Source organism: Mytilinidion resinicola (genome assembly GCF_010093595.1).
Source record: "Mytilinidion resinicola strain CBS 304.34 unplaced genomic scaffold BDZ99scaffold_14, whole genome shotgun sequence".
In the NCBI taxonomy this organism is placed as follows: domain Eukaryota; kingdom Fungi; phylum Ascomycota; class Dothideomycetes; order Mytilinidiales; family Mytilinidiaceae; genus Mytilinidion; species Mytilinidion resinicola.
In genome coordinates, this window is record NW_022985450.1 from 345,599 (window position 1) to 366,904 (window position 21,306).

The following is a 21,306-nucleotide window of genomic DNA, read 5'->3' on the forward strand; positions in this document are numbered from 1 at the left end:
TGACATCTATGCTCTCTCGCCAGCTCGCCTGGAAGCATGGAGCCCGAAAATGATGCGTCTGAGCCGTTGTCGTCTGATGGTGGGGAACCTGGAGAATGGCTCGACCTCGGATTGCGTTCGCAGCCCCTGAAAATGTCCCTCTACGATGCCTTTACCTTGCTAGTCAGTCTTCAGGTTGGATCCGGCATCTTTTCCTCGCCATCACAGGTCAACAACCATTCTCCGTCTCCGGGGGCTTCCCTGATCATTTGGACCTTGTGTGGTGCCATCGCGTGGGCAGGAGCCGCGTCTTTCGCAGAGCTAGGAGCCGCCATGCCCGTTAACGGAGGCATGCAGGAATATCTCCACGACATATATGGCCCTTTCCTGGCGTTCCTCGCTTCCTGGATCTGGATCTTCGCCGTCAAGCCTTCATCGATGGCGATACTGAGCATTATATTTGCGAAGTATTGGACCCGGGTTTTTGCGGAGGGCTACGAGGATTCCTTTTGGCTGAATAAGCTCATCGCTTTGACAGCTCTAGCCGTCATCATTTTCCTTAATGCTATAAGCATGAAAGCGACATCTCGTCTCGCGAACTTTTTCCTCTACCTCAAACTTTTCACGGTCCTCTTGCTCCTGATATGCTGCCTCCTATTCGTCGTATTTGGACTCCATCTTGGGACGACTGCACCCAACTGGGATTGGAAATCAGAAAACTGGTTTTCAGTGCGTGCTGCTGGCCAAGACAATTCGAGTATCGACTGGAGCACTGCCGGAGTATGGGCAATGGTTGGCGAGCTCACAATGGCCTTCTACGCTGGCCTATGGGCATACGCCGGATGGGATAACGTACGGGCCCTCTACAATTCGGCCAACTCGTAAATTAACATGACTAGGCAAACATGGTAGCGGGAGAAATGCAGAATGCAGCCCAGGAGCTTCCAACTGCTATTCATACTGCGGTACCAACGGTCATAATCTGCTTTCTCCTTGCGAATGTGTCATATTACATTTTGATCCCATGGAACGAGATCGGAACCAGCGATACCGTCGCAGAGGTGAGTCATCGCCGGGAGGAGTCTCTCCCGAGGGAAAAACGTACGTTAATATCAAGATCAGATGGCAGGCCAGAAGATTCTCGGCAAAGCTGGTGCTATCGTCTTCGCTCTTCTTGTTTCGGCTGCTTGTCTTGGGTCGATCAACATCAACGTGTTCACGACTGCGCGATTGACCATAAGCGCAGCTAACAAGGGCCATCTGCCCGCGGCTCTGAAGGAGAGTCGCTGCAATTTCTCCGAGAACCAACCTACTCAACCGCAAACAAGTTCGGATGGAGAACGACCTCAGGGACGCAATTTCTTTACAAGCATCCTAGGTCTCTTCGGGAAAGGGCCACTCTGGGTGACTCCCATGTACGAAACAGATCCCTCCTATTTGCAGAATGGGTACTAAGCATTCATAGAAAATCCATGTTGTTCAACGGCGCAGTCACTTCAGTATACATCATGGTCGGCACCTTTGGCGCCTTAGTAACATTCATCGGTACGTCACAGATCCCATTATTATTTATGCACATCTGCCTAGCTTCTGCTAACATTTTGTCATGAAAAGGTATTGCTGAATATGTGTTCTTCTTCTTCACGGTTTTAGGCCTTCTAGTGCTCCGAGCCAAGCGACCCCTTATGCCTCGCCCATATAGAGCCTTCGTAGGGCTGCCTTTAATTTTCACGCTGACGAGCCTCATTCTTGTGGTGCGTGGAGCCATTGCGGCCCCTATTCAAGGAACGGCAATTGCACTGCTGCTTCTTTTCGGAACTGCATGGCATGCTCATAGCAATTACGACGGGGTTACTTGGTGGAGAAGGGCGCGATATGAAAGGATCCCAGCATGACGCAAAGGTGGCTTTAGCATTTCTCTTCAACTCTATCTATTCAACGCGCGAAGGTAAGTTGAATCTTTCCGATTTGACTTGTGGCTCAAGGGGAAACCACTGGTCTGCATTGTTCATCTCGAATAGCCTCTTCCATTGGACGCTGTCCTTCAGCTCCTTTGGAAGTGACCAGCCATATTCCTCATCTCGTAGCCACATCCTCAGTAGATGGCGCCTACAATACGAACGGAATCTCAATTAGCCGCATGACTGCATCGACTAGGATGACTTTGCTCACTTTTGACCTTCGCCATCGCGAAACCCGTCCCGCGCATGCAGAAGATTCAGGTTGTTCAAAAACTGAAAGTCGCCCAACTGGAATCGGATGGAGATAGAATTCTCCACCCCCTTGAAATGCAGAGCATCAAGCGCCTCGGCTTGAGCTTCAGTGATGGGAGGAATGTCGCTAGAGCGTGGCACATCCTGGAACCCCGTGAAGGCGCGCCGCACGAATTGTACGATTACGCGGTTCTCCGGCGTAACGAACAGAACAGGGCGCTCAGTGAACTTCGGATCGCCACCGAACCTTCAGACACGAACACCGGAATGTAAGCAGGACTATAGCCCGAACGCTCCTAGCCAAGACTCACCCGTCAAAGACCCAGTTCTGTGCTAGCGTATTCAGCAGGTCTGGCCGTTGCAGCGCAAGCTCGTTGTATATCGTTGTCGAGCTTGCGACCCGGCTTTCGCCCCCGTCTGCTGCGATGCCAATGCAGAACATCCCGATGACCTCGCCCGGATCCGTGTGCATCGCTTGCGGGCCGGCCGTGAAGGCAGGGTTCCCAATGGCCGCTGGATGTGTGCCTGTCAGGTCAGTGACATGAGAAAGCGCTGCGCCGCCTTGGTCTTGTCGCGCTCGAATGTTCCCAATGAAGCTGGACACGCCGGCGAAGACGATTACGCGCTCTTCGGTGGATAGATTGTGAATCGGGAGGCCGCGGAGAACCACAAAGCCGAGTCCGAAGTGTACATTCCTCGACCAAGCCCGGAGCTTTGTGCTGAGCTGGGGAAGAGGAAATGTTTCTCGGGATATCTGACTAAGAGGGGTACCTGATGCTGCAACGTAATATCAGTCTGCTGTCCTAAAGCCTGTCATCTGAAGAGCTGTCTACGCGTACCCTGGAAACGCGTCACTGCCTGGTTGAGTTCTTCGACATCACTAGCGTCTAAGTAATACAGCCATGAGTCTGGCGAGTCGGCAATCGAGCTGGTCCATGCCGCAGGCGACTCGATGTATCTCGGCAAGCCGTGGTGCAGAGCAGTCTCCAGCTTCTCACTTCGCAGCCGTCGTTCTGTGCGCTTCGTGTATTTGGTGATGTCAGGATAATAGCTGATATCAGGCTGGCTTCGGTGCTGCAGATCGTCCGCTGGCATCTCGGCCATTTGGTTTCGGACAGCGTCTCAGGCGAGACCTGGCGCCGCCCAACCTGTCTTCATTAGCTCGAGCGCGGAGCCGCATCGCAGCAATGCGGCCCATCCTCCCGCTTGGTCCCCTCTGTTGCCTTCCTCCGTACCGCCTTCCTATCCTGTTGCCGCCTTGCTATGCCTCCATGCACCTCCGCCAGAGCCATGTCTGAGGCATTTTTCCCGTTGGTCGTGCACGGCCAATGAACTGCTGCCAGGAGATCCCACGCTGGCTCGTTGACTTCGTTGGCTTCGCCTCTCGCCATGTCGTGTCACCAAAGCACGCTCCCAACAAGGCTGACCCCACTTCGTAGCACTTTCGCAATCGCCGGAACTGTGCTAGTGTCCCTGCAACTCGGCGCGGACTAAGCATGCACAGTGCCCGCCCATGCAGGTAAGCGAGGGCCCCCATCGCTCCCAGACCGTTGGGCCGGCAGCGGTGTGCTGTAATCTTTGCGTAACTGAATGGCGAGCCTGGTTTCAGTACCCTGGGTAATCAATCTTATGTCGGTAGTGTTTGGTTCGTGGCAATGAAAAAGTCAAGTAAGTTCTAGCTCATCTATAACTATCTTCGCTGAAAGCACGCTGTGTGCGTAATAGTAACCACATTGGGAACCTCCAGTATTTCAAGAAGGAAAAGAAAATCAAGGCCCGAAGATATCCACTCACTCCGTTTCTTCTATGGAACGCCTTACATCGCATACTCCAGGATGGTCATACATCAAAGCACTCTCGACGCAGGACGAGGCCCTTTCGTGAATTTGCTCTTCCAGTGCAGCCGGACCTTACGCTCCTTCTCTTTGAAAGTCTCCGCTCGTTTGCGTCGCCCTGTCCACTGATTGAGAAAGTCGTGGTAGTCGTCGAAGCACTCTGAGGAAACTAATTCAGTGTGTCAACATTTCTGATGCCTCTAGCGGGGGGGAATTTCTTACTTTGGCTCGAGGGGAATTCTATCTGCAGAGACTGGAAGTCGGAGAAGGCGGAGCTATCTTGATTCGAATAACGGAGGTTTGCTTGGTCCAAGGGTATGCCGGCAGGGCTACGCGGGGACCCCTCTATTACTTGGATGCGGAGCGAGCTGATTCCTTTGGACTTGTTGGGCGTGAGGTAGAGGGTCATGGACGACGGTTTCGAGAGGTGTTTTCTTGAGCCGGACTGCTTGGTGACAACGATGCGGTCAGAAACTGCATGGATCTGTAAGCCTGGATTCTGCGAGGACAGCCAAGGGAAGGCAGGGGATACGTACCAAAGAGGACGTATATGCAATGTTGAGAAAAAAGGTATATCTTCGTTGCCTCGATGTCTTGATCGGAGGTATCGAAGGGAATCTCACGGTGCCGTGGTGACACAGGTCCTTCCTTTGCGACTTTCGACGTAGGTGCGCCACCATCAGTGTCCGTGGTGAGTTCTTTAGAGTCTGTCCAGATCTGCATCTTCGCGGGCCTTAGTCGTTCGGCCTCCGAACAACCCTTGCGACGTAGTAACATACTTCGAACCCTACATGCAAAGTCTTATCAGCCAAAATCTTGTTTTCTTCGCACGATTCACTAGGAAGTTTACTCACGGATATTGCACCTCAAACCTGGCTCCGATTAGTGCGCCTTGTAGACCATAGAGCTCTGACAGGAGTAAGTATTTGGATATGACTTCGATACGGGGTGTCATACCATCAAAAGTGGGCTGAGAAAGCTCGTCTATGCACCTCACCTTGTAGCTCAAGCCTAAGGGCAGCCCTGCCGACCTCAAGAAGAACGGGCAGTCGTGGTCGTGCTCATCCAAGAATGCGTACGATGGAACAAGTTCTACACAGTTGAGCAGGGCTGATCAGGTTAGCCCATGTAGAACACTTGGAGAGCACATTTACCCACCTTTGACCTCATGGAAAGGGGCCCCGTCTCGTGCCGTGCACATTCTCAGGTAGTAGTCAGATGGCGAGAAGTTTTTGAAAATCCGAACATGAGACTTTATATATCCATTGCTGTAAGGAGGCATGGCATCCAGTGAGTGTACGCCACTGCATGATGTCAGACACGAGACTACGGTGGGTGCTGCCTGGTAGCAACTTACTTCAAGAATCCTTGTGCCATCTTTGTTTGATCACTGCATTCCAAGTTGGGCATCTCGACTTCGTTTGGATGAGTCGAGGATAGGGGCAAAGACGAGGTAGGTAGCGGAGGCACCCTTTCAGGCAAAGGGGAATCGCGCTCTACAGCGGCAAGCTGTAATCCCTCCATATCGCTCCTAATGCGGAATATGTCAACTTGGTTGCCGGAGGAGCCGTCAACATCTGGACGGGAGGAAGCTGAAGCGGTCGCATCGGCCGAGGGATGCCCCTATTTTCTCGTTAGGTTCGAAACGCAACAAGTATTGTACAGAACCAGTCCGATTTTTGTACTCACTGCGGCATGAATCCCTGTCGATCTACTTTTATGTCCGCCCGACGCCCCAGAATCCTGTCGTGATATGCTCGTGCTTCGCGAAGCCTCCTCCACGGTGCTTACAGGGATTTTGATCGAGAAGTCGCCAAACCGGTTAATATCAATCAGACTCGGCGGCTGCTGTCCAATGCGAAAGAAATGCTCAATCTGTTCTGTGAGGTTGTGCAGAAGCATGGTACTGAGATCCCTGATCTTGCGTGGGAGCCAACCAAAGGCACTGGATATCTCGAGCTGATCTAGCAACCAGATGCTTTTCATGGCGCTCAAGATGAAGTTGGCCCTCTGGATAGTTCTCTGAAGAGATTGAGGAGTATCGATGCTTTGAGGGGTCTATACAAGTCAGATGCAATCTTAGAGTCGTCATGAAGGCTTCCCACCTGTAGATCGTGCTCAATGTTGTGCAGAATGCTTCGGCACTATTCAAGTCAGTAAACTCGGAGATCCCAATGCCTCAGATGGTGATTGTACGTACAACAGAGGTCCAGAACAGGGCATGACGAAGCTCACACATGGATCTGTCTTTCTCAGATAGGTTGCCATATCCGGCTTCCTGCCAGCTGCTCTCCAACTTATGCAATATTGTAATGCCGGCCGTCCATATGCCGTATGTTGCAGGTAAAAGAGACTCGGATTTCAGATGCGTGAAGTCTTGCATCATTTGGGAGTTGGGAGGCCATATTGGAATTTCTCGGACGAACTGCCGTATGCTCGCTCGTGCTTCGCTAGACCGATTCCATGGATTGGTTGTTACATGTTTGTTTGCCTGGCAAAGCAGGCGCAGCCTAAGAAAGTCTCAGCGCTGAATCAGAGATTCAATTTCGAGACAAGGGGTCGGTACTGACTGCTCAATGAGGCTCGCAGCCGTCTTTGTAGAGAAGGTGAAGTAATGCAGAACCTCACAGTAGCTTCTGCGTTGACTCTCAGTTAGAGTCAGGGTGGCTCTATTGCTGGAACTATGGGACAATTGGTCATGTAGATCTTGAAGTGCTTCCGGCAATCCTGTATTGAGTAAAGAAAAGACGTTGTCGTTGCTAACGCTGTCTCCAAGCAGCTTGACTTCCTCGATGTTGCTGAAAGTGGTAACAGCCTTGTCTAGGTCGAAGAGACTTTGGCTGAGCTCGTTCCAATCGCGATTAGAGTCGTTGGGTTGTCGGATTGCTTGGCTGAGAATGGCATGCACCTGCGTGATGGTATCGCGCATCCGGAGCGTCGGGTGCGACATCTGGGAACTGTGAGCACGGCGATTCCGGCGAAGTGGGCATGCGGCGCAGTGGAAAATGCTGTGACGAGCTGTTGGGAAGGATCGCTCAATGTAATATATGACTGGGTATTTGATTGGGCTTCACTGCCCCTCATTGGATCCATTTCTACCGCCGCCACCATCAAGGGCGACGATAAACAGGAAATGTCCGTACGGGAAATTCTGCGACTGGGTACACGACAACAGCCAAGAAAGCCTCTGTGCAAAAAATGGAACGTGGGTAGGCGAGGCAAAGTGACACGCTTGGGCTCTCACTGGCCAATCCTAGTTATCCATATGTTCGCCTGATTTCCTAGTTCTTCGTATAAGTTCGTTATTTTTAACATGCTGCTGCTGCGGAGGTTGCCTTCATGACTCTTATCTCATGGCTTCAAAAGCACAGGCATGAAGTCTGTATGACAGCGAGGCAGCATAACACACGCACGCCTCTTTGCGTCTGGCAGCCGAGGGTGTGGGGGTGAATGTCGCCTTGCCAGTTGGCGAGAGGCTGCATTTCGATCTCTGATAAATCCCGCTCAGTCTTGCAGGAAGGCTGAGGCTGAGTGCTGCGAGAACTGCCTTGGGCAGAAGAGTGTGTATATATATCCATTGTGCATTTTACAAAGCCTTAAGCATGTTTGTGCAGCCATGGCACTACAGGACTCTACTTCTGCACAGGTTATTCGGTCACATCGCAATAGAAAGAGAAATGCGGCAAATCCACCTACAGATCAGTTAGCGGCTCTCGAGTTGGGAAGCAACAGTCGAGACGCTGTTTATACCTCCCTCCCTGAAAATGGGTTGACTCTGGATGGGACGGCAACGTTGAGGCAAGTAGATCCAAAGGACTATCTGGGCTACTTCTCCACTAGGTAACAATCCCTACTGTAGTGCTTTGACGATTTTACTGACTATTGAAGCGCCATAATCTTAAACAAGATGTTTGGTACGGGCATCTTCGTCACCCCAACCGTTGTGCTTGCAATAGTGAATAGCAAAGGCGTTGCTCTCCTCCTTTGGCTTGTAGGAGGCCTTCTCACATGGGCTGGGTACGTACAACATCCGAAATCGGAGACAGTCCAACTCATAAGGCGCAGTCTTGCTATGTACCTAGAGTATGGCATTAGATTTCCTCTTACCGGCGGCGAACTACATTATGTGAGTTTCGAATGCCATCTCGGGCCACCATCGTTGACAAGTCTAGATCGACCATGTTTGGGCAAAGCCACCATTACTTTTCCCCTATATGTATTCATTCATGTTCGTCATACTAAGTGGCAGCCAAGCAAACGCTCTCAGCTTCGGAAAGGCCGTGATCATCGCAAACACCCCTGAAGGTGCGAATATCGATACTCGTTTGCAGAAGGCGTTCTCTATCGCTATCATTGGCATCGTCTGTCTGCTCCAAGCCTACTCGCGCGTGAACTACGTCCGCTTCAACAATATATTTGCTGTTTATAAGATCCTACTTCTGACGTTCCTCACTATCACCGGGTGGTGTGCCATTGCGGGAAAACGATCTGCATCGGCGGCCGCGAGCGGAAAACCATACGGTATCGAGAATTTGAAAGCGAATGGCTTCTCCCAAGCCGAGGACCACCTGTATGGCTTTGCACTGGCATTGTTGAGCATCATGCGGGTCTTTCTTGGATATGAAAATGCAAATTTTGTAGGTCATTGCCCATCACTCCTTTGAAGCTTGCTAAGTCGCACGTCAAGGTTCTCGAGGAAGTCCGCAGGCCCCCAGGTGATGAGTCCCGTGTCTATAGAAGGGCATCTAAGTTCACAGTGCTCGGTGTCACGTTCTTCTACGTGATGGTGAATATCGCCTTCGTGAGTATCTAAGATTCTAGTTACTGTTTCTGTGTTCGAGTAGCTGACATAAGTTCGTTAGTTCGCCTCTGCTACAACGGAAGACTTACAGAAGACTTCTGATGCACTGGGGCTATTCTTCAAAAGCGCAAGTAGTTCCTGTCTTTTCTTGCTCAAGTAACTCATGGTCTTACGTCCTTTCAGGTCTTTGGGCCCAACCACCAAACCCGGAAGGCGTCTGGAATTATTCAAGCTATATCCGCTTCTGGGAACATTATGTCTTATACCTACGCTAATGTAAGAGGTGAGTTGCTTTCTTCAGTCTTGCACCCGTTGGTACAAGCTATACTCACGCATTTGGGGCCAGTGAAACAAGAGATCGCGCGTCTGGGCATCATCCCATGGCCTGAGTTCTGGGCTAAGACGACGAACCGTGGAGAGCCAGGCCCAGCACTTCTCCTAACCTTCATATTTACGAGTATCATGATTCTCGCAGCACCTCTCCAGAACGCAAATGGATACCTTGTTATTAGTACCCTCTTCACTTATGCAAGAACATGGGTTGGATGTGAGTTGGTCTCCCTACGATTGATGGATAAGCTAACAACTTCGAAAGTATTCCTAGGTGTCGGTCTTCTTGCAGCGCCTTGGTTGAAAGCGTTCAGATACGGAACACAGCCTTGGAGGCCCCACGGTTCACGATTAGGCCTTTGGACCCTTATTCCCCTAGTAACGCTCTACACTTTGGGTAATTTGTTCGTCTTGGTTTTCTCTTGGTGGCCTTCGGATGTTCAGAAATCTTTGAGAACCACCTCGCCCATTGTTCCTTCCGTCGTTGGACCCATACTTGGGACGGTGTTTCTGGTCGCTGGAGCCGCGTACTGGGTCTGGGACCGGCATATCTTAATGTGGCTTGGCTACACAACCGAGGTTATGGCAGAGAGGCAAGACGGGTCAGACCTTGATGTGCAGATGTACTTTCATGTAAGCAATGACGTGTATTCGTGGTGAAAATAATAAGACTGATTGGTGGTAGAGGAACATCAGCGGGATCGCGCTAAAGGTGCATACTGCCTTGATGGTAATAGTGCAGGCAGTTGTGAGAGGTGTTGATTGGCTGGCACGGTCGGGCTAAGCGTTCTTATACGCCCAATCGTATCTGATGAGCAATACTTGGTCGGTTTAGGACAGTCTATGACTTCTCTTCAGTGTCTTGGACATTTTCCCAAAGACCTAGATATCCTTTCCGTCCAGTCAGCACCGAATCTTTCTTCTGATCCTCCGCTGTAGCACGGAAGACCGCAAACTTCCTTGTATGCCATCCGATTCCCGTCCAATGCGCGCCCTCCTCGTCCTCGAACTCAGCATCGAACTCTGGACGCATGAAGTAGGCTATAGAATACCGGGGCCGGAACTCTGTAGTTGGGTGGGGGACGACGCGATGTAGACTTGATCTCAGGGCTTTCCCGGACAAAAACCGGAGAGAGTCACCAATGTTGATGACCGCATGCCCGATTTTCGGTTCCACGAACGCCCATTCTCCGCTTTCCTCAAGGACCTGGAGGCCGCCGAGACGATTGAATAGAACTGTGATACTTCCGACATCCGTATGTGCAATCTGTCCCAGCCTATGATCCTCCGTTCTCGACGTTGGAGGATACTTCAGGAGGCCGAGTGCGGAGGTTGACGGTTGCCCGTATCGGTGGTGTTCTTGTAGAGCGATGGGAAGCTGCGGCTGAAGCATAGATGAGAGCTTTGCAAGTATAACATTTCCGATGTGGTGGGCTTTTTCAGCGACGTAGGTAATGAGCGATAGCTTGTTGTGTAATGCTCCAGGACACTGTAGGGGATACAGAGCATCTAGGCTGAGGAGTCCATTTGTTGGAATCTAAGGATGCCACGTTACTCGGGGTAACTACCGGTAACACGCTGTCTTACCAGGTAGATCTCAAATCCATCCTGCTTTCCTGATGCGACTCCTGTATTACGCCCAGCAGGCTTATAGCTACTCATGTTAAATATGCCCGAACAAGGAGAACGAACATGACCTACCCATCAATCTTCGACGGCCCAATGATGTCCAAGTCGTACTTCATCAGCTCCTTCTGATCAGAGTCAAAGAGAGTCTCAGAGAGCTGATATAGCTCCTCAATACTATCTAAGAGGGGCTGCGTTTCGGCATCACGGAGGTCGAGATAAAAGAATCCGTCTTGGAAGCCGGCCTCGAAGACTTCTGCAATTGCGGCTGTGTTGTCTCTTGCTAAAGCCGAGAACGATATAGTTCGCAGTTCGGTGGCTCTAATTGCATTTGCGCCTCGAGGAGAGTCCGTGTGTATGCTTGACATAATGGGTATGCAGGGCTATGAATTGCGATGTAGTGGCTCCCTAGGATGTCAAATAAGAAAGCAGGCCGCCTGCGAGAGGTTTCCAATTATGAAATGTCATGAGAGATAACAAGAAAGCTACCGGTGTGCACAGGAACACGTATGAGAACCAGTCAGGCTGCGTGTCTGGGCCACACGTCTCGTGAAAGCCATGTGCGTAAGTAGGGTTGCTGCATGGGCTATTACTAGTTGCATATGTCTGCAGATGATCTCTGAGCAATACGAATAGTTAGTCATGGTTTTGTACGCGGCTGAGAATGGTAATTTAGATTACTGTCCTACTCTTAGTGTACTGCATATCCTTAGCCTTTCTGCCACTTGGCTTCCACACGTTGTTGTCACCTCTTACCACGAAAGTGAGTGTCCCGAGTTACTTTGATGAAGGATGAAGGAGGCCTAACGGCGTGCCCCTAAAAGAATCCTTGAGGTCCTCCATCTAAGGAATCATCTGCGCGACTGTAAGTCCTTATTGAATAACTGCACATAACTCAGCTTGGTAAACGCAAAGGCTATGCGGAAGAGAGGACATGTCGTAACTGCTTTGGTCCTCAAGGAAACGAAACATCTAGGATCAGGATGATGTAAACAGAGCAAGGATATAGCTTAAAGAAAGTTTTGGAGCCCTCCGTAGGGAACATAGTTAATCTAGTTGGCATGTATACGGAGCCTCACTTCGCACATCTCAGAGATCTGAAAATGGCTTAATCCACTCTACACATAGCTCACACACGACCTCGTCCTCCAACAAGAATACCAGGGACAGTAGCATAGGTATCATTCGTATCCATTCGATGAAAAAAAAAGGGCAACATTCAACCAGCCTCCCGAAAGAAAGAGCCTTGAGAAGAAAACATGCAAACATAGCACCCAGCACCTATCCATCCCATTCAACCAGGCACAGTTCGACTCGCCACACAATGCTACAAGTCAGCCCAGATTCGCCCATCATCCAACCAGGCCCAGCTGAGCTCAGATAACCGCCCACTTCATCCCAACATACTCATCACACCCACTACTCCTTCTGCCCCTCGTTAAGCAGCAACTCGACCACAATCTGACACCGCTCCTGCTCCGGATGCTGCAAGCTCAACTTAATCGTCCTTACGGCGCCGTTCGTGCCACCCAGCCCGTCATCCAGGCACTTGACATCCCTGCCCGAGATAACCTGCCGTAACCGTCCATTTTGCGCGTTCCTGATCTCCACAAAATCAGGATCGAAGAGGAGCACATACGGCCCGTACACGGCCGCGCTCTTGGCCTTGCCCACAAACTCCATGATCACAGACCTGGAGATATCGCCGTGCTTGTTGACATATACGGCGCACTCTTCGTAGCAGAGCAGGAACTCCGAATCTGAAAGACGGAACATGCCGAGAGGGTCTTGGTTGATGAGGCGGGAGGCGATGGTGGCGACGTGGGGAGCCTTGAGGTCAGGGACAGACCAGGGCTGTTTCTTGTCGAGTGTGAGGACCTCGAAGCCCTTGGAGGTAGAAACGGCGAGGGAGGAGTGGAAGAGGTTGATGCCGTAGCACTCAGTCGGAATGTAGAATTCATCGTAGTCGCGGAAAAATTCCGTACGGCCTGTTTTCCAGATGCGGGATTTCTTCTCGGTGGATTTTTGGTAGACGGGCTCGAGGACCTAGGAGCATGGGAGTTAGTATCTGGGATGAGGTTAAGGGGGATTTAGGGGTGATGACGAACCTTGAATGTAGAAGATAGACCCTCGCGCTTCTTGTAGAATACGAGAGTCCTTTCCTTCATTTTGCCGGTGGAGAAGAAGCCAACATCTCTGGCCCCCGATAGCTTCTGAGGGGCTTTCCGAGCAGTGTCGCTTCCTGGCGCCGCACCACCAACAGGACATACGGCATCAAGGTGATACGCAATCAAAGACTTATCGGAGATGAGTATCATCAAGCTGAACTCCTCTAGAACCGCGAGTTGGGTGACTCTTGGTATTTGAATTGCCTGAGAACGATGTCAGTAACAACACAGGTAATCCAGATCGACAGGAGAAGTATACCTTCGACCAACCACGAGGATTATCCATTTCCGAGATGTAAACACCAATATCAGTGCCAATTGCAATCATAGGCTTGCCATATGGCTGGTTGAATGCAGTCGCGCAATTGACCTTTGCTCTACAAATTGGCACAGGGCGACCACGCTCAGAGAATAGCTTCTCCACCTCGTCAATCGCCCTGTCTAGTGGAGTGCCCTTGATAGTGATGCTTCGCTGCGAAGGCATCGCGCTTTCGTAAGCAAAGGCCGAATCTGCAATGACTCGTAGGCGGAAAGGTTCGGCGTTCTGTGCGAACAGAGCTGCTGCGTGCTTCGTCTTCGCGATGATGATCTTGTCGCACCATTCTGCCCGGTTGGCCGCGCTTGGAGCGAAAAGAGTGTAGACCTCCTTTCCGAGATGCTTGATTCGGAAAGGATACAGAATCTTCTCGTCCTTTGGTTGTTCAAGATTTGGGTTTGGCTGCAACGTCTTGCCAGACGAGGTTGTGCTCATAGACGTTTGAGAAGTTGAAGTATTAGTATGCTGTAGGGTTCCCGGACCTGGGCTCTGATTTGAAGCTGTCCTTCCAAGGCGCGAGTCTTGCACACCCTTCACTGGGTTGGCGATTGGTGTGAATCCCTTGACAGCCGACTTGATGACGGGATCGTCGTCTTCGCTTTCCAGAACCAAAAGGTCCATTGGGATTGGCTAAACATAAGTCAATTGAGAAGCGGATCTGATATGCGTGGCCACTTACAAGTTTCGATATGTCGTATTTCTCCGACGCTGTAACTCCATCGGCTTCCCTATGCTTAATCGTCTTCGCAAGAACAAGATAGTGATCAAATAGTAGAGCATGGTTTTCCACCCAGGTGAATCTGTTCCCTCCTAATCGTTGCAGATCGTTCTTATAGATGAGTTCTCGCCCAAGGTGATCAAGGTTCAACTCGACCCGTTGCATTCCCGGCCGCAAAATCAGCTTATCCTCTAGGTCTGTCAAGTCGACCTTGCGTGTCATTTCGGCGACGCGATTGTCGCACTCTAAGGTGACAGCTTTAATCTCCTCCATAGCGATTTGAAGATTCCTCTTTTCTTCCCCGTCCTGTGTGGTTCGTTTAAGCACCGTCCCAAGAAGAAGACTGTAATGCTGCAACCTAGTGATCGGGGCTTTGAGGAAAGTGTCCCAGCTCAACTTGTTTGACTGCTTGTTTGCTCTTGCTTCGTCCAAAAAGGTTCGGAAGAGAATGTTCCTGTCTGCTTCCTGTCGCACCAAAAACGTCGCATATGGAAACGCCGCGGAATATTCAATATATGCATTTTTCGCTTTCCTTATCCATTCCCGGAAGATGTCGCTAAAGCCAACCACCCATGGGCCTTGTTCTTGTTGTCGGTATTTCATCTGCGGAAGGAGATGGTCTTCGTTCGCCTTTTTCACGGCATCCACCTTCCCAAAAACGTCGCGAATGAAGATTTTCAGCTTTTTGGGACCGATAACGGCAGGTTGTGATGACAGCAGCTTGTCCCGATAGAGTTGCCGAAGCACATCTAGGTTCTCCATGAACTTATCTTCTCCCTGGACGATCTCGTGAAGGATATTCTGACGCTCAATTTCCTTTTTGTTGACGCCCTCCACATCTTCTTTCTTGACTGCGTAGAACGTTGCCCAGTCGTCCGACCGCGGAACTGCGGGCTGTGATTGAAGGTCGATCTTCTTCAATGTCCTCTGGCAGTGATAGGCATAGCATCGGCCGCCCGTGTGGTGTTCATGCACCTTCGGAGCGTAACAACCAGCCCCAGTCAACTGGAATATCACTCCAGTCATTGTCTCTGAAGAAAATTTGAGCCATTCTTCCTCGTGAACCAGAGTGCCAGCTTTGTACATCTCTGCGACAACACGGCTACCCAGTGTTTCTGCGTCGGCTACGTTCATAGTTGGGACTTTATGAGTGAATAGAGCGACCAATCCGTCTCGGATAGCACCCTCTTTGAGATCAGCCTCTCCTTCGGCCATGCTTTTCAGCCAAGCAATAACGGAACTGAGCGCCCACGGCTCTGAACATTTCTTGAAGTCGCTGGGGGTGAGTTTCGCCGGGTTGAAACGTTTACCACTCGGGAGCGCAGGAAGATCGAGAGCCACGGCATCCCCGCTTGCTGGTGTCAGTGTATTTCCGTCACTATCAACGCCATATGCATTGTTCCTAGATGCAATTTGTTGCTGACGCATCCGATATTGCTCAGCATCTGTCTTCGACCTCGGTAGAGGGATAGATTGAGTATGATTGCTGTGATTAAGTAACGACGTTGATCTTGGCACCGCTGAAGTTGGAGTCTGGATGGAATCGGGGGAAGAATGGTAAGATTGTCGAGGATTTTGCTGGTATCTCCAATCAGCACTTTGCGATGAGGCATGTTGCGAATACCGCGCTTCATGGGCTGGCGGTGGAGGCAAAGGCCGACGGACAGACATTCCTGGGTGGAAGAACATATCAGCTGGCTCTCCTGCCGCAGCTGCCACCTGAGTGTCGGTGAGTGTGACCTCATCCCCTTCATCGTAGCTAAGTCGGCGCCTAGCTGTAGGCTCGGCAAGCCCGCCAGTACCAAAAGTGTCCACTCTTGCGTTCGCATTGAAAGGTGGGAACGGATGTATTGGATCTGCGTAGGAGCCGTCGCTGGCAGCTTCTGATCGTCGTTGCGAGCCAGAAGACGTCACAGTGTGGTTTTGGTTATCCGAGACGCTTGCGAGCTGATTGGGCCCCCCACCGTACGAGAATTGAGGCTCATAGTTTCCGCCATATAACCCTACATCGATAGGAACGTAGTCACTATCGCTGGTACTGCCCGGGTCTGGATGGTGAGAAGTTTCAGGACTAAGATATCCTTGAGCGGGTGGTACCGCTGTAAAATTGCTGAACAACCCACTTCCTCCGCTCCGGCGTCGGGCTTCATCAGCTTCCTCTTGCGCCTCCGCCATCTGTAACGCAGCCAAACCTGCAGCTGCCTCGATATCGCTTTCATCACTGGTATTGTAGTTATCCGGAGCAGTGTATGGTGAGAGATGGCCATTGAGTGTATTTCCATTCGGTCCAGACCCTTGCCGGTGTACCGAAGAGTGGTACGACAAGCTATGATCGCCTCCATTCACAGGCTGCTGGACCTGTATGCTAGGATTGTAGCCGGGGCTGCTTGCACTAGTACTAAATGTGTTCTCGATTTGGTTGAACAGTTCATCCTGGTCGACATAGTTGTTGTTTCCACCGTTCGGGTGGGTGAAGTAGTCGTCACTATCCGATTCTTGTGGAGGCGGAGCTGGTAGAGGTCGACGGCCTATAGTATCCGTTCGTTGCGGGGATTGATGCGGTGGGACTTCGGGCGTTGGCGGGAGCGTGTTCCCTGAATGGTGACTCGAAGAGGACGGATACCTCTCAGGTCTGCCCTGGCCGTAGCCTGAGTTATACCCCGGAGGTGATGGTAGGCTATTTTGCCGCGAAATATCCGGATCTGAGGCGCGATAACCATGGTACGATGGTGCGTTCGAAGATTGTCTCGATGGCATGCTACCCACCCAATCATCCGATGGAGACGTGGCACTTCCTGGCGGTACTGGAAGTGGGGGCGGGGCAGGGGCCGCATAACTCGACCTCCCCGGGACAGACGAAGAAGTCGAATGAGGCGATTGTCCATACTGCTGGGATTGCCTGTGGTCCTGCACCGAGTATGTCCGCGCAAACTGTGATTGCTGAACGGGAGGAGTCGGATATTGCTGGGGCGGTGTGGGGTATGACGCGGAGGAAGGAGTGCTGGGCGAGAAGCCGTACGGATGGCTCACAGTGTTGTTTCTCGCAAGGCTCGTTTCGGCATATAAAGCTGGATTGTACGGCGAGTGCGATGGGGCGGCGGCAAATGACTGTCTATTGACGCCCCCATACGTCTGCGGGTTGGGCAAAGGGACCGGAGGAGCATACTGCCCAGGGTTGTATTGGCTCTGCGCCTGGGGGAGATTCTGGTAGCTGTATCCTCCATAGCCGGGCGAGGTCGGCACAGGTGGGCTCATGCCTCCACCGTTATTGCCTATGAAGAGCTCGTCCTGTTGCTGCACAGGCACGCTAATCCGTTGCGCGGGAGGCTGCATCGGGGGGTATCCATAGCTGTTCTGCGCACCTCCGTTCGGACCCACGGCCGGATCTTCTCCATTGTCGCAAGTCGGCGCTCGCTGGTCGTAGGGATTTTGATATTGGCCCTGCTGGGGCTGGGGCGCGTGAGCAGCGTTACTGCCGTAGTAGCCCTGCCCGTTCCCGTAGTAGGACATGGTGTTGAAGCGCGCCGGTGCGGTATCGACGGTCGAGTCCTGGAGGTAGTGGCGGCCAGGTCATTCACCAGGCTGCGCAGTGGGGAGTCGTAGCGGGCAGCACTCGGAGCGCAGGACCTCTTGCCGCCTGGTGCAATGTCCGCATCTGCCTTGCTCTACGCCTCGTCAGGATGGGCGACGGACGAGACGGGCCGCGCATTCGATGCTGGCTCTGGAGCGGTTGCTGGCGCTGCTGGCGGAGCTGCCAGTGTGCGCGGTGGGACGTGTTGCGGGCGAAGCGTGGCGGCTGGGCGCAGAGAGGGGGCAGGAAAGCAGCAGACGTCCGCAACAATAGCGCGGAGATGATGGCGATGTCGAGCTGCGGTGGGCGCAGAGAGGCAGTTGGTGAATGAGGGCACGTCAGGACGAGGAGTGGGATCGTGGATCATCGAGTGTCGTCTTACAGAATGTAGAACTAGAGCTAAACGCCCAGCAGACAGCGAATCTGCCTGGCCTGCCGCTGGCCTCGGGCTCCTCTCTCGCCAGCTCCGTAATATTCTACGGCAGACTGCAAACCGACCATACCGTGAAGACATCCTGGCCCGCACCGTTTGATCGCCCCGTCATCAAACCAGTTCCCTCCCATCCTCAGCTCTGACGGCTGCCTCTACGCTCGCCACGGCGTCTCCGAGTCACCTCATCCCAGTGCCACCGCCCTGGTCGTCGACAAGCTGACATGCATGGCTGCTCCACGTGAATCGACGGCGCTGGTACTCCCGTGCCACGGGTCGCCGCTCTTTAGCTGTGTGCCACGCGTGGTGGTCAAATCCTTCAGCCCTACGACTATTAGGCCCTCCAAATAGCCCGTCAAGCATCACTTGCAGGCGGATAGCAAGTGCCCACAAGCGTAGGCGCATGGGTTGAAGAAGGGGTGCATACCCGTTGCACCCAGCGGACTTATCTCGGCCTCCATCTCCCGAGCTGTGCTGATATGTACATCTTACTACCCCGCTTCTTCGTCCAGCTCTCTCAAAGCTCGCATTATTCGGAGGGGTTGGAGCCATATTTGCCAGATTCTCCGAGGCAAGGGGCTTGTTCGTAGGCTGACATATCGTCTCTAACTCTCATCCGTCATCTTTAAGCAATATTACTCCTTTGAAAACGCCTCTGTTCTCATTATCTTTTCGTGATTTCATACAAGTTTCTTCGTTTTACGCATATTATTGACATAGGCAAAAACATGGCCAGCTATCTAAGCTCGAACCCCTCTGTCAATGGCAGCAGTCACGCCAATGCAGACTTCAGCATCAGAGACCAGCCTGCGCCAGAAACTGACCAGTATGGCTACAAGATTCGTGAGCAACCAATGGGCACGAAGCGGAGGGTGAAAGTGATCCTGATGGGTGCTGGTGCATCCTCCCTGAATTTCTTCAAGAAAGCCGAGGAAGAGATGGAGAATCTGGACATAGTCTGTTATGAGAAGAATCACGATATCGGAGGGACTTGGCTAGAGAACAGGTGCAATGCCTTTCTTCGATGTGACAAAGAAGCCGTGTGGCTGATCTACATGGCGCAGGTACCCCGGAGTCGCGTGTGACATCCCATCCGTCAATTATCAATTCTCCTGGAAGATCGCGCTGTGGACCCATTATTACTCATACGGCCCTGAAATATGGCAATATCTCAAATCGATCGAAGAGGAGAATGACTTCATCAAGAAATACATCAAGCTGCGGCATCAAATTGAGGGAGTAGGATGGGATGACAACGCCGGACTGTGGCGGTTCAAGATCCGTAACCTAGAAACCGACGAAGTCGTAGACGACAGCGCGGAACTTTTCATCAATGCTGGCGGCGTCCTGAATAATTGGAAATGGCCCAACATACCCGGTCTCCACGACTTCAAAGGAAAACTAATGCACTCAGCTCACTACGACGACTCGTACGACCTTACAGGAAAGAAAGTAGCCGTTCTCGGCGCAGGCTCCAGCGGCGTCCAAATAGTAGCAGCTATCCAAAAGAAAGTCAACAAGCTATACCACTGGGTGCGTTCTCCAATCTGGATAACGGCAGGCTTTGCGCAAACGTGGGCGGGCAAAGACGGCGCCAACTTCGCATGTAAACCACATTCAGCCCACTCTCATCCCCTACACCTACTAACACCCCCCAGACACCAAAGCCCAACTCAAGTTTTTAGAGGAAAACCCGAAGAAGTACCTCGAATACCGCAAACAGATCGAAAACGAACTAAACCAACGCTTCAAATTCATCATCAAAGGCAGCCCCGAAGCCCGCCAAGCACGCGAGTACGCCGAGGCCGAAATGACGCGTAAACTGTCCAACGATCCACGTCTCGTCGAGAAAATGATCCCCAAGGACTTTAATCCGGGTTGTAGACGGCCGACCCCCGCGCCGGGCTATCTGGAAGCCCTCGTTGCGCCGAACGCGACGATCTTCACGGATGAGGTGAAGCTCTTCGCGGAGACCGGCTTCGTAGATCACGAGGGCACGCATCACGAAGTCGATGCCGTGATCTGCGCCACAGGCTTCAACACATCCTGGCTCCCGCGCTTCCCCTTCAAAGCGCACGGCAAAGACCTGCGTGAGTTATGGAGCGATGAGAACGGGTTGACATCATATCTCAGCATCGCGATCCCCACATTCCCAAATCATTTCTCATATTGCGGGTGCGTGATCTGTTCTTCTCCCCACTTTCTTTTTCTTCCCACCTACCCCATCTTCTCTCCCTACGATCCCAAATACGCTTACTGATTTAACGACCCCAGCCCCTACGGCCCCCTCGGCCACGGCTCCTTAATCCCCCTCATCGAGCAATGGACCCGCTACATCTTCACCTGCATCACCAAACTCCAAACCGAGAACCTCAAATCTCTGACCCCCTCACTGCGCGCTTCGCAGCAGTTCCGCCAGCACGCCGACCTCTTCCTGCAGCGCACGGCGTGGTCCTCGCCGTGCGCATCGTGGTTTAAGCAGGGGAAGCGGGACGGGCAGGTGGCCGTGTGGCCGGGGAGCCGGCTGCACTTTCTGGAGATGATGAAGGCGCCGCGGTATGAGGATTATGAGATTGCGTATTGGGATGAGAATCGGTTTGGGTGGCTGGGGAATGGGTTTACGACGAGGGAGGTGGAGGGGGATGGCAGGGATGTGACGTGGTATTTGGGGAGTTTGGAGGAGGGGGGTGGGGATGTGCAGCCGGTGTTTGGGGAGGCGTTGATGGGGGTGCTGGCGGGGTGGGTGATTAAAGAGGAGGAGGAGCGAGTAGGGTCACGTGAGGGGGTTTAGAGGCTCCTCTTGGTTGAGAAAATCTTCGTGGACTCGCGAGACCCGAGATGTTTCTTCAACGTGGGAATTGGGGAAGCCTCTTCGACCTAGGGAATCCTCTGGAGGCAGTCCGCTACCAGTTATAAAGTCGCCTTGTAAGCATCCTGGCAGAACTCGTGAGACTGCTGCAGACTAAGTGGTACAGTACTAGGCCATAAGTCTGGGCACACGGATTTATCACTGCCTGGCTTCAATCTTGCTCACTCGACACCACTGTGAGGAGCAGCCCAGCTACTAAGCAGTCAGTTAGTCAAGAGGCAGTCGACTTTGCACTACTTGGAATTTAACATCGCGCCTAAGTTTTTCAAATTCCATGGAGGCACCCCAAGCAGCGGTGAACGTGCGTGCACAGACTTATGACTTGTCACTGTAGGTATTGGGATGTTTTCAAAAATCCTAGCTGACTTAGAAAGAATATATAGAACTGACCCATTTGCTTTCCTCCTTATTACGATTTCTTTCTGCCATAAACCTTGCAATAGCGGACCG

At 52.1% G+C, this 21,306-nt stretch overlaps 6 protein-coding genes across 6 annotated transcripts; 3 read left to right on the plus strand and 3 right to left on the minus strand.

The window, feature by feature from the left end:
* Positions 1–36: 36 nt before the first annotated feature.
* Positions 37–2,030, plus strand: BDZ99DRAFT_536478 (amino acid transporter; the record flags this gene model as incomplete). Its single annotated transcript, XM_033726578.1, has 5 exons — positions 37–831; positions 879–1,040; positions 1,102–1,394; positions 1,445–1,524; positions 1,594–2,030. 5 exons carry the CDS (start codon positions 37–39, stop codon positions 1,872–1,874), a joined length of 1,611 nt encoding a protein of 536 aa, XP_033574174.1. The 3' UTR covers positions 1,875–2,030.
* Positions 1,911–3,287, minus strand: BDZ99DRAFT_393113 (Clavaminate synthase-like protein; the record flags this gene model as incomplete). The annotated part of the gene is made up of 4 exons (XM_033715828.1): positions 1,911–2,088; positions 2,152–2,439; positions 2,504–2,963; positions 3,026–3,287. The coding sequence occupies 4 exons, from the start codon at positions 3,285–3,287 to the stop codon at positions 1,911–1,913; spliced, it is 1,188 nt and encodes a 395-aa protein (XP_033574175.1).
* A 4,626-nt stretch (positions 3,288–7,913) lies between these two features.
* On the plus strand, positions 7,914–9,818 carry BDZ99DRAFT_392515 (uncharacterized protein; the record flags this gene model as incomplete). Its single annotated transcript, XM_033715791.1, has 7 exons — positions 7,914–8,044; positions 8,093–8,153; positions 8,200–8,664; positions 8,715–8,828; positions 8,964–9,111; positions 9,175–9,375; positions 9,424–9,818. Coding segments are annotated over 7 exons (1,515 nt in total), but the record flags the coding sequence as incomplete, so codon positions are not given.
* Positions 9,819–9,999: 181 nt separating this feature from the next.
* On the minus strand, positions 10,000–11,152 carry BDZ99DRAFT_447524 (putative 2OG-Fe(II) oxygenase family oxidoreductase; the record flags this gene model as incomplete). The annotated part of the gene is made up of 3 exons (XM_033718017.1): positions 10,000–10,695; positions 10,746–10,812; positions 10,860–11,152. The coding sequence occupies 3 exons, from the start codon at positions 11,150–11,152 to the stop codon at positions 10,000–10,002; spliced, it is 1,056 nt and encodes a 351-aa protein (XP_033574177.1).
* Positions 11,153–11,974: 822 nt separating this feature from the next.
* On the minus strand, positions 11,975–17,406 carry BDZ99DRAFT_465138 (uncharacterized protein). Its single transcript, XM_033720482.1, has 4 exons — positions 13,948–17,406; positions 13,212–13,898; positions 12,893–13,156; positions 11,975–12,830 (listed from the first exon to the last, which is right to left on the minus strand). The coding sequence occupies exons 1-4, from the start codon at positions 17,317–17,319 to the stop codon at positions 12,204–12,206; spliced, it is 4,950 nt and encodes a 1,649-aa protein (XP_033574178.1). The 5' UTR covers positions 17,320–17,406; the 3' UTR covers positions 11,975–12,203.
* Positions 17,407–18,715: 1,309 nt separating this feature from the next.
* Positions 18,716–20,778, plus strand: BDZ99DRAFT_392657 (FAD/NAD(P)-binding domain-containing protein; the record flags this gene model as incomplete). Its single annotated transcript, XM_033715805.1, has 4 exons — positions 18,716–18,993; positions 19,052–19,593; positions 19,646–20,162; positions 20,262–20,778. 4 exons carry the CDS (start codon positions 18,716–18,718, stop codon positions 20,776–20,778), a joined length of 1,854 nt encoding a protein of 617 aa, XP_033574179.1.
* Between the last annotated feature and the right edge of the window lie 528 nt (positions 20,779–21,306).